We start from the raw sequence: 12,455 nt of genomic DNA, 5'->3' as shown, positions 1-12,455 counted from the left end.
ATTCTGGGCAGGACTTTGCAGAGTGACTTCGTATGCCAACCTGAACCAATTCTGGTACTGGTCACTTGTTAGCATCACTTAGAGATGTATTTTTCATGTCCTTGGTATTACAGACAGGGGATGGTAAATGTAATTCAAATAAAAAATAGCAAACCACCAAAATGCTTAAGATCAGCAGGGGGCTATGTGTGCAAGGTTTGTGACAGTGTGTTTCTAGTGCTTCTTCTTGGACATACTTTGAAAGATCACAATTTTTTGTCTGTCTCTGTGTTCTGCTATAGCCATGTTTTCTTTTCACACATTCTCTTTTGTCTTTCACTGTGTTATACAAAATGGACTGTTTCTATTCACTGTTTCTGATCCTTCAAAGTGTACCCATATCAGCACTTAAGACATTTCTTTTAAGTAAAGCTTTTTTTTTTTTTAATAAAACAGACTAAAAACTTAAGCACTTATAGAATAGTTCACTATACAATGTGAATTTGCACACTCATACTACGTGGGATTAAACTTTCCATTAACATGAAAATCTTAGAGTAGTTCCTATGTAGCAGAAAGTATGTATATGCTCTCAAAATAGCTTTTGGTAAACTCTTTTCTTTTCTTGAACATCTTCACAAAGGAGGAAGAGAGATTACAGGGAAGAACTTTAATTTTTTCACTGGGAGTTCTGTAGAATAGCCTTTATATATAAGGAGAAATAACATTATCTCTACTGCACATTTGTAGTCTACAGTCGATTATGTTAATGTCATAAGACTTTTTTAAAACTGAATTTATATTCAGTCAATTCTAGATGTTATGCAAGGTGTACTTGCTGTAATGACTTGGAGTAGTGGTTTTACTTCCTCTCCCTCAGCCCTTCACAGTTTACTAGAGGATTTTCTTCTGTAGTGTCAAGCTTTACTGACTTTTCAAGGAGTCTTAAAGATCTGTTCTTTCTATTGCTCTAAATTTCCAGGGGAATTATACAATTGCACAGCTACAGACATGAGCTGAATATTTTATTTGAATTGACAGATACACTGTTTTGATATATACTAGTCAATTCATCTTGACCTAAAGATGTAGACTTAGAATTTATCTATTTTTCATGTTTTCACAGAAGAGTTTGAATTTGAGAATGTAAAAAAGATATTTCCATGTTCCAAGTTTGTTCAAGTTTGTTTTCATCACAAAGAGACTGTAAGACTAAGTAGGTTTCTAATGATAAACATCAGTATCATCACAGCATTATCCTCTTTACTTTTAGGATGTGCATCATAAAGCTTTTCTATCAGCAGCTGGATCTTTAGCTATTTAAATGGATAGTTCTTTGGTACCATCTTACAGACACCTTCTTTAAAGCCAAGTTGTATTTATGTTAATGTCCTTTTTTTCCCGTTACATATTATCTTCACCAAGCCCTGTGTAAAATAGACTTATTAAGCTGGAGCTGGCAGTTTCCTTTATTTTGTGGCTTTTTTACTGAGAGGTTTTAAAGGCTTTCTGTTCACATGTCCTGCGAATGCCTGCTGAATTGCCTTATGATCTTCTGGCCAGTTCTTGTGTTTTTAAGTTGATGGCAAAGTTCCCATCGACTTCATTTAGAGCAGTAGGCCTTCCTTCCTTCTTCCTTTCCCTCCATTCTACTTCTGGCTTCACTTGTATTTTTACTGCAGTTGTAAGAATCTGGTTTCATAACATAAGTTACATTTTCTGTTTGTGTGTTGATAATTCCCTCTCCTAAGTTTTCAGTTTGGCTTCACAATGAATAATAGTGCAAATTGTTTTGTAAATGTTTTGGTGTTCTAAGACTTTTCACAACTTGTGTCACAACCCACAAGCTGCTTTGATTAGTCTACCTCCGTATTATTCACATGTTCTGTTGCTCACAGGTTAATGTTAAGATACAGCATTACATATGATCTTTAGTAGGAGCGGAAGCGCTTTTTTGTCACATGCATATATAACAGATTTCTTTCACAAGGAAGTATCAAAAGTTTATTACTTGGTAGTTACATAGAATTAGAATGGGAGTTTTGCAGTTATGCAAATAACTCGAAAGGCAGTGGGGTCACTTGCACAGTTGATTTGGAGGTCTTCTGTCAGTATTGTATAAGTATGGAAGATGATACCAATCCTATTCCAAAACGGTTGAAGTATAAATTGAAAAAGACCAACGGATAGAGGACGAAGAACTGAGCAGCAGTACATCCAAGATATATATGTAGGTTACCTTACTTTTCTCAAAAAAAAAGAACCTTCCAACCTAATTTTCTTGTTTCTGTGCCTTTGCAAGCCTGTGTCCCCATGAGTCGTCTTGCACCAAGGGTCAAGTAAAAATGGAGAGGGAAGAACTTTGTAGTCTGTGATACCTACTGGAGGTCATAAAAGAACAGAAAGCAGTCGTAAAACTCTCTTGTTCCCAGTCCAGAGAACTGAGGTAGACCCGGCATGAGAGGGCCTGCCTTTGTTCGCAAGATGGTTACCAGCTGCACTTTAAGTATGGAGTATCCCTTGTAGAAAGTGATGATCATTTTCAAGTTGATGTCACGTATCTGTAGTAATGTAACATCACCATAATGAATGTGCTTATGACTAAGCTAGACAGCTAAAAATGCGACCTATCACTTATTAGAAAATTTTACTTTTCCTCAAAGATGAAAAGCTGTTTTCTTCTCATTGCCAAGCTCTAAATCATCATTATTAGCTGTTGCTGAAGAGGGAAGGGAATTTATAGAGGTTACTCTTTATATTTAGCCTGCTCTGACTTAAGTAGCGAATAGTTTGTAAAATAGTAAAGGGAAACACTCCTTCAGTTGGTGGTAGTTCAAGTCTTAATAAAATTGGTATGTTCGTTTCTCTTCAAGGAGAGATCAGGCTCCAAGTGGGGAAGCACTTCATTTTAAAATGAATCCAATGTCTGTTCATTAATGTTGGGGTAAAAGCATCTCTTCTACATGATAAAGCATCACTAAGTTCTGCAGCAGTATGAAACAAATCAGATGATCATAGTAAGGCAGGTGAGAAGAAGGGCAAGGGGAAATTTGCAGGGAAATCAGCAGCTGTTTGGAGTTTCTGAGCTCCACAGGCCAGGAATACTATTTGCATGTAGTTCAGTAATTGCTCTTTTGGGAAAAACACTCGAGATAGCAGCTGCCTGTGTCTAGTTTCTCCCATCTCACAACTTCTTCTCATGTTGGGGTATGTTGCCCCAGTGAAGCATGCAGGCCTTTTCCGTACAAAACCTTTAAAGCTGTGCTCAAGTTGAGGAGATAAATTGTTGGTGAGGCAATTCATCTCTGTACATTCAAACTTTTTTAGAAGAGAAAATCATCAAACCATGCATATTGTCATGCTCTCCTCACTCTTCTAAAGAGTTTTCCTCTCCATGAGATATGCAGCAAGTATTTAAAAAATAGTTGTTTTTTCTTGGGTATATATCAAGTCCTGCAGTGCCTTTAATCATGTATTTTCTACTGTGTGAACTATCAACAATGTCAGGTGCAGTTTTTTCTCTGGTTTTGTTAAGGATTTCTTTGGAATCTCTAGAGATGTTTACTGAGAGTTCATGCATCCCAGATGAAAGAGCAAGGGACCTTGAATGTATAACAAAGCCACCCTTGGTCCCAGATGCTTATCAAGCTGTAATGTTTTTTGCTTTTTTTCTGTGTGTGTTTTGTGTTTTTTTTAAGACAAAATTGAAAGAGTTTCAAAAATCTTTTGAAGAATTCTGTCCCACCCAGTTGCTCAGCTTCAGTCTTTTGACACTTTCATGATCATGTCCCCAGTTATCCATTTACCTTGGAATTTTCCAGTGGTACCAGACCTGATTAGCTTTTGTGTTTCTTTTTCTCTCCTCTGAATAAGTATAGATGAGCGAAGCAGACTTCTTGCAAGATCCTGCACTGCCTTCTTTGCAGAAATACCGTAAAGAAACAGCAACAATGACGAAGCTTGTGCATAGCTGTTATCTATCCCCTTTCCCCTTCAATTAAAAGTTGAAGTTCAATATTGGCTGCTGTTTTGAACAAGCACTTTTGTGAACATATACTCCAGGTTGCTAAGGGGAAAAACTGTTAGCATCCGTCTTCATTTTGCAGTGGTTGTGAGCTGGTATCCTCTCATTAAGGTGTTAATAGTAGAAGCTATAGGAAACTTGTGTGCAGCTGTGAGAACATGTGGTGAGACGTGTTAATGGCTTCATGTTATCTCACAGTAATGGTGACATTAATGAGTCTCCCTTGTAACTCAGCGAGTTTGCACACTACCACGTAGCATCCCTGAATTAATTAGTGAATTTTCATTCTGTAAACTTTAATGGCATTATGTTTAGAGCTGTCTAGAGATATTTGTGTATCATTTACCTGATAGACAGTAACAGCTTTGAAAGTTCTCATTAAATTGTTAAATGATGTGTATCTTTAAATTCTTTTTCCAAACAGCCATAAAGACAATAATAACACTTGTTGCTAAGGATGTTATTAAATATATTTATTAGAGGAAGTACTTGAATGAAATAAATGAAAGAATGACCTTTTTGTTCATTGCCATTTTTCACTGGGGACAAGATCATCAACTATGATCTTTGTGAATGCTTCGCAGCCATCAAAAGCATGAGTTCAAAAATACTATTTCAATTACTGGTTAGTTGGCCCCGGTTTATTTTTAAAGGCAGGAAGAACCTGTCAGAGGAAAGAAAAACACTAGCTAAAGATCACTGCTGGAACTTCAGTAGAGTGCTTCAGCTTTTTATTGTCTGTTATTTATATCACAGTCATGCCGAGAGTGCCCGCCATCGTGCTGAACACTGCACAAAAGTATTGTGATAGGCTTTGTGCTGAAGATCTTTAAGGTATAAATAAACAATACAGAGGGTAAAAGAAAGAACAGAACGTCATGAATAGGTATGCTTACATTCAGCTCTGAGAAGAGGGTGGAAGAGAAGCTATATTCTAATCCGTGCCTCAGCTCATGCTGCTTCTCTGTAGTACTCTGTGGCTAGGTTTGTGCTACGCCTTTTTACCAGCATAATCTTGTGTGAGATATGAGCACTGGCTGGTGTAGCTATGCCAAGTGAAGTCTCAGAAGCAATAGCTGCATTGTTTAATCAGCATATGCTGCATGAAGAAGAAGGAGGGCAGATTGGATTGAGCAAGTGTGCTGGCAAACACAAACCAGTGATCAAACATCCCCACCTTGGCAACTTCTTGGTAGTGTTGCAACAGTAGTTTTACACAGAGCTTGAATGCTCTTCGTGAGAGCTCTGTGCCAAATCATTTTCTTCACAGATCTAGTGTGGGGAGCCCATTAAAAGATAAATATATTGTTATTTTAAAAGTTATTACTAAGGCAGTGCTGTATGACTGCCTTTAACTCATAGAAATACCAGAGTGATCCAAAATAAGGTGTTGATTATGACTTCCCAAATATTCATTCATTTGATATATAAAATGTGATGTGAATCAGAAAATGTTTTTCTTTTTTCTTTTTCACAAGGAATTTGGAAAGTCCTGGGAGGAAGTGCAGTCAGAGGATGATCGGGAATTACTAGATAACGTGGAAGAGTAAGTAAGAGTTACATATGTGCACATTATAAAGACTTGAAAGAACATTACTGTTGAAAGTAGTTACAGGGAAAATGCTGTGCATAGTTAGTACACAGTTAAAATTCATTTAAGCCAGTCAAATCAACTTCAAATTGTTCTCATTAAAGACATTTCTCCACAATGAGAACTATAAATTTCATATTTCAACCACAAGCCTATGTATTTTTTTTTCATATAGTTCAAACAACAGTCTTTATGGTTTATAATGATGTGGGCAATACTTTTTTTTTTGACTTTCGTATTTAAAAATGGTTGAACTGCATTTGCTCACATTTCAAATCTAGAGTAAGCATCCAAAATGTCAGCATAAAAAAGAAGGTGTATGAAAAAGTCTGATAAAAAGTTGACAGCTAGAGATTAAAGCAGAATTTTGAAGGAAACTTCAGTGGTGCTGTTTGAGGTCAACATCTGCCTCTGTCTGTTATTCTTGGCTCCAGGCCTTCAGGTCACTACCAAACCTCCACTACCCATCTAGTTCTGCCTGTGACTTAAGCTTAACTTTACTTGATTAAAAACTGGGTGCAACAATACCACTATTTCTAAGCAGTGTTGTGGAACTAAATGGATAAATGTTGGTATTTATTTTCTATGTGCATATCTAAATGTTGCATAAATGAGTGTTTCTTTCTAGAATAATATTTGATAAGTAACACTTGGAGTGAACTCTGTGTGATGTTTATGTCTGTGGCTGGTGTATTGAAAGATTAGAAAAATTTGAAAGATCTTACGAAAATAAATACTGAAAGCAATTTTTTTATAACTTGTCAAACTGGATGGAAACTGAAGTTAAGATCCTGTTGTTAGCAGTGCAGGCAAATTCAAGTATGACTTACTGCCTTCGTGCACAGGAATTACTCAGCAGTAACTGCTCAGTTATTCTTGAATTGCTAATCTTTTTTAGACAGTAAGGCAGTTTCTAATCACATATTCAGCTATAAATCCACATTCTCTTCCACCCCATTTAAAGTATTCAGTTTCTCTGAATTTATTTCTGGTGCTGTAAGAGCAGAAGCTGAAGTGCTCTTTCACAAAATATCTCTACTGTTTTCCACAACTAAATGAATATTTTTGACTCTTAATCATAAGAGACTGGTCTGACTGGGAAGAGCATCCTGTGTGTGCAGTTTGCCTGTTCTGTGAACAACAAGCAGACACCACTGGAAAACTCTATCTTCACATGCAGGTAAGACTGGTGGTGGTGGTTTTACGCTGATGGGCATCTTAGCTCCACCACACTGCTCTTTCACTCCCCTCCTCAAAAAAAAAAAAAAAAAAAAAAGAGGGGGAGAAAATATGATGTAAAAAGAAGGCTCATGAGTTAAGATGAGGACAGGGAGATTACTCAACAATTATTGTCATGGAAAAACAAACTCAGCATAGGGAGATGAATGTAACTTAATGCCAACTAATAACAGAGTAGAGCAGTGAGAAATAAAAGCAATCTAAAAGCACCTTCCCCCTTCGTCTGCCATCTTCCACCTCCACCCCCTGAGCAGAACAGGAGAATGGGGAATGGGGGCTGTGGCCGGTCCCTAACGCTTCGTCTCCGCTTAGTCTCTGCCGCTCCTTCACAGTCACTCTCTGCCCCTGCTCCACGTGGGGTCCCTCCCACGGGATGCCGTCCTTCCCAAACTGAGCCTGCGGGGGCTGCCCACAGGCAGCAGCTCTTCAAGAACTGCCCCAACATGGCTCCGTACCACGGGGTCCATCCCCTAGGAGCAAACTGCTCCAGCACGGGTGCCCCACGGGCGGCAGCTCCCCCCAGACCCCCTGCTCCTGCGGGGGCTCCTCTCCACGGGCTGCAGCTCCGGCCCGGGGCCTCCTCCTGCGGGGGCTCTCCATGGGCCGCAGCCTCCTCCAGGCCACATCCACCTGCTCCACCGGGGGCTCCTCCACGGGGGGGCTGCAGCGTGGAGATCTGCTCCATGTGGGACCCATGGGCTGCAGGGGGACAGCCTGCTCCACCAGGGGCCTCTCCACAGGCTGCAGGGGAACTTGGGCTGTGTGCTTGGAGCACCTCCTGCCCTCCTGCTGCACTGACCTGGGGGGCTGCAGGGCTGCTTCTCTCACATTTTCTCACCCCTCTCTCCCAGCTGCTGTTGCACAGCAGTTGCTTTCCCTTTTCTCCAGTCTGCTCTCCCAGAGGCCCAACCAGCGTCGCTCACTGGCTCAGCTCTGGCCAGCAGCGGGTCCCTTTTGGAGCTGGCTGGAGCTGGCTCTGATCTGACATGGGGCAGCTGCTGGTCTCCTCTCAGAGCAACCATCCCTGCTGCAGCCCCCTCCCCACTACCAAAACCTTGCTATGTAAGCCAAATATACTTGTTTTAAATATCAGTTCTTTCAGCACTTTGGAATTCGAAAGTAGGATTGTGGCATCTTTCTTAAGATTAAATCAGCTGCTGAACTGGAATGCCTTCTTTAGTGCACAACGAAGGCACTGCATCTCTAGCATCTGCCCTCTATAATATTCAATAGAATCAAGTTTTACATTAATAGTATGAATAGCTATTACTTTTGAGTGTACAGACTGGTACATACAATAAAATAGTAGCATTTTTAATAATAAAGTTGCTTGATGATTTAAAACATTTGATGGTTAGCATCTGTGTTTCAGTTTTAATAAACTAATTAATAGGAGAGTTGCAGTTTAACAGAATATGAAAGTTTCTGATGAAATAACTTTTGGGCGTTATTCCATACATTAGTGTTTGCATGTCTATATGTCTGTGTCAGTCTGAAAAGCTGAGCTGTCTTCAGCGTGGACTAGTACAAGTATTGGGAATGAGAATTTTTCCTTTCCTTTTTTCTTTCCCTCTAGAAATCACATGGATTTGACTTCCTTAAAATAAAGTCAGAACATGGTGAGTAAGAGATGCTGTAATTGTCAGCATTTGCTGCTAGTGTGGTGAAAACCACATTATAAGAATACCAGAAAACAGCTGTATCAATTTGTTTTTTGTTTGGACATCTAACTTTTCCATTATGGAAACTGTTTCTGCCAGCTTATAAAAGACAGCCAAGAACACTTTATTTTTCTGGGACTCTCATACCTGTGTCAGCTCCTTGCTTTCTGCATGCTCCTCAAGATTTTAAGTCATTACAAAAATGAAGTCAGATTTGCAAAAAAAACACAGGCCAGAAGCTTTTGTTAACTGCACTTTCCCTGCTTCTTTCCTCAGCAGAGTTGTTAGTGCCAAGGATGTGTGGTATTTTCTTTAGAACCATTGGATTCTTTCACAGAGTGGCCTCTACAAATAGCTGCTCTATGAGTCCCACATCCGGCTGGCAGAGCCCTGGAATAAGTATTACTATTATTAATAGGATTATTATTATTATGCCTGTTAAGACTTGCTTGCAACTTAGAAGGCTGTGGTCTAAGCTGCGTTTGCCCAATGTTTCCTTTCTCCTCTAGACAGAGAGGAAGCAAAATGTTTGTAATTTTTACTGTAAAAGAAGGACCAGTTCCCCTGCAGCTGGGAAGAAACATTTGCTCGGTTAGTTTGCTAAGTTACAGTGTTCAGGCAGTGCTGGTCTTCAGTAACCTTTATAAACCTTTATGCTTAATCCAGGAAAGCATTTGTAAATTGTTATATTCCTCAAGTGTTTGTTTGCTACTGTCTCTCCTAGGTCTGAACTTTTATCAGCAGGTAAAGCTAGTGAACTTCATAAGGAGGGAAATCCATCATTGTCGTTGTTACAATTGCCAGGAAAAATTTCAGTCTAAAGGAGGATTGATAAGTCATATGGAAGAGACAAAACACATCACATTCCTGCCACCCAGGTCTACATGGGACCAACCACAGTAAGGACAAACATATTTCTTCCAGCATTTATACTGCTGTCTGTTAATGTCTGTAAAGCAAGAAGTTGAAAGTTCTATTTTTTGCCAGTGCCGCAGTGCCCAAAGCCCCTCAGCTCTACTAGCACAGATAAAATAGTAAGTGGTCTCAGAACTACTCAGAAATCCCTGTACTATCTGAAGCTAAAATGAACATGGGATACTGCTCTTCTAGTTGCATCCTGGATGCAGTGTCACCATAAGCCATGTCTGCACTGTCAAATTAGTATGCTAGAGATCTTATTTCAAAGTTGTCTTTTGCGTGTGTTTGCAGTCATGCAGTGCACAGTGGAAAGCACAAGTGTTGCGCTCTGAGCACTTTCTCCTGGTGGAGCAAAGGTTGAATCTATGCACTAAGGCAGCATCTCGAACACTCCAAATTGTAGACACAAGGTCTTTGAGCCATTAGCTCTCTACAGAGATGCAATTCCTGCCTAGGATGGGCATCTGGCACATATTTCATTGCTAGTAAAGGTAGTGAACATATGGTTCTGGAAACAAATCGAACCCCTTCTTTTGCACATCTAATGCAGATATATGTATAATATCTACCTAAATTTAGGCATCAAAACAAGATGTCTCTTTATCCGTGGTTTTCCCCAGAGCAAATGGAGATAGTGTAACATAGCACTGATTCAGATTGCAAGCATGTTCTGTATATCTAGGGGATGATGGCATAGATGGTAGAGCACAGGGAGTGTTCTCACTTAAAAAAAATCTGTTAGGCATTTGTTATGGGACAGATCTGGATCCGTGGCCTCAGTTGTGAGAATGGGCAGGGCAAGAAATGGGGGAAGGCTTGTCTGTTGCTGCCTCTTCTGTGTGACTCTTCCAGGGTGTACGTGTCAGTTGATTTTTTGAGCATGCTGATTACTCATTGCAGTAAACTGAACTTTCTCATTTTTCTGTTTTATGAATCTAATCTCATAAAATAAGCACAGCCTTTTTAAAACAAAATATGTGACTATCTAGTAATATTCTATTCTGTTAAACCTTGTTGCTTCCAGGTATTATTTTCCTACCTATGAAAATGATACACTGCTGTGTACACTGTCAGACAGCGAAGATCTGGTAACTGAGGATCAAAGTGAAGATGTCCCCGTTGTAAGTGAAGATATATCCAATCTAAAAGCTCTCAAACAGAGCAGTGTTTTAAACCAGCTACTGTGTGAAGAGAACAACAGTCAGGAGAAAAACTGACCTTGAATTACAGTTGCTGACCTTTGAGTGTTTCTCCTGGAAGACAAAAACCACATTCTTCCACTCGTATTGGACTACAGTTCACCTCATTAATGTTGTCGCTGGGCAAATATTACATGAATGGGAATGCTAAATAAAATTTATGTGCAAAGTTTTTTGTTTATCTTCCTTTAAGTTTTAGCTTTATTTTAAGACTAAGTGCTGGATTTTCTGCTTGGTTCTTAGAATACTGTTGGTATTATTCAAAAATAGGATTTTTCTTCTTTTTTTTTCTGAATATACCAAAATCAGAGTTCTACTTTAAGGCCATCTCATGAAAAACATGAAAAATTGAGACAGTATGTCTTTATATATAAGCCAATGAGTAAAACTGCTATGCGTTACTGCTCTTAGAGAGCATGTGGAAAAGAACCTGAATTTCACTTTTGGTCTGTTACATAAAGCAAATTTTGCTATTTTTAGATTTCTTCAAAGTGAATATGGATCTGTATATTTCTATTATTCATTATCAAAATACCAGATACAGAGTGCCTGTTCTGAAAACTGGCCCAGAAACATCAGTAAAGCTCTGCATGGCTCATGGGTATCTGACTGCATGGAATGCTGTCAATATGAAGCCTCAAAATGTGTAGGACAATTGCAATCTTGGTTGCATCAAAAATCCACAGAATTTAAAATAGCCTTATTGCATGGTCATGAACTGAGATGCGAAATAAATGACTTAGGGGATTGCAGGCATGTAAGTCCAAATTAAATCCTCAAAATCTCTACTCAGCTGTCCATTGAAGTTACCGTATTTACTATAATATGGAACTTAAGAGTTCCCCGCCTAATAGGTGATAGGCCTTCACCATGTCCAGAAACACCATAGTGTTGATAAGGCAAAACAGCTCATACCCTAAGTCCTACTAGGATGATCAAAACTAGGTATTCTTGCCTCTGTTTCTCCTCTGAAATTTTATTTATGGTAGTGCTAGAGTTCAGGTTTGGCTTTGTGTAACCGCTTTCAAACGGTAACCCGTTCCTTTTTCTCCTTTATCTCAGTGTTAAAGCACTTGCCCAAAGTATGGGAGACTTGGTTCAGTGCACTTCCCTGCCTGAAAAGATTCAAAGCCATAGCTTTGTCTTTGCACAGGTCCCTTTACGTGAACTAGATTGCTGTCAATAAGAGTTAATGTTTGTCGTTATATGGTGATTAAGAATTAGATACCAGTCCCTAGGAGCAGGAGCTAAAGCTCAAATCTTTACACATGTTCTGCTAAGCTTCTATATCCAGCCTAATTCACCATGCAGTATATTTGCATCAATTTCTTCTAATTTGTAGTGAACTTGGTTTCTCGTGGCATTACCTATCACCCAGTAGCACCTCTCTTTGCTTCCCCTTTCCTTTTTGCTCTGGGGCCCAGGTGCTCTAGAGATAGGTTACAACAACAGGATGCTGAAAATGTACTGAGAAAGGCAGAGCAGCCCCCTAACTGCACAGTGAAACAGACACAGAAGCAATTTCTCTCTCTGCCAGGAGGAAATGGGATAGAAGTGGTTCAGCAGGTGCTGAGAATACAGACAAAGGAAGGGGGCAGATGTACTCATGTATCTGCATTGACTTTGAATAAACTGGTTCAAAAATTATTTTTTTTTCTTTGAACTGGAACATATGACCATCTTAAAGAAACTGTAGTTTGTACTTCTTGCATGTGAAATGTATTTAATTTCATACAGTAATTGACTGTTGCTATTGATTTTTTTTTCATTTTATGTATTTTTCTTCCCAAGCATCTACTTTTCTTCCTAAATTAGAAATTGATCCCAGTCTTTGCTTTTTCATC

General features: G+C 39.2%; 1 protein-coding gene across 2 annotated transcripts in view; it reads left to right on the top strand.

Moving 5' to 3' along the window:
• ZNF277 (zinc finger protein 277) overlaps positions 1 to 10,784 on the top strand; it is a 57,001-nt gene extending 46,217 nt beyond the window's left edge. For both annotated transcript variants that reach the window (XM_035544240.2, XM_035544241.2), the window contains exons 8-12: positions 5,482 to 5,549; positions 6,678 to 6,774; positions 8,410 to 8,452; positions 9,219 to 9,393; positions 10,437 to 10,784. In XM_035544240.2, coding sequence (XP_035400133.1) covers positions 5,482 to 5,549; positions 6,678 to 6,774; positions 8,410 to 8,452; positions 9,219 to 9,393; positions 10,437 to 10,629 — 576 coding nt within the window. In that variant the 3' untranslated portion in view covers positions 10,630 to 10,784. The remainder of the gene's footprint in view (positions 1 to 5,481; positions 5,550 to 6,677; positions 6,775 to 8,409; positions 8,453 to 9,218; positions 9,394 to 10,436) is intronic.
• Positions 10,785 to 12,455: the final 1,671 nt, after the last annotated feature.

This window comes from Cygnus atratus, chromosome 1 (assembly GCF_013377495.2).
Source record: "Cygnus atratus isolate AKBS03 ecotype Queensland, Australia chromosome 1, CAtr_DNAZoo_HiC_assembly, whole genome shotgun sequence".
NCBI classification, from domain to species: domain Eukaryota; kingdom Metazoa; phylum Chordata; class Aves; order Anseriformes; family Anatidae; genus Cygnus; species Cygnus atratus.
Note: the sequence above shows the minus strand (reverse complement) of the source record. Positions and strands in the feature narration are given on the sequence as shown.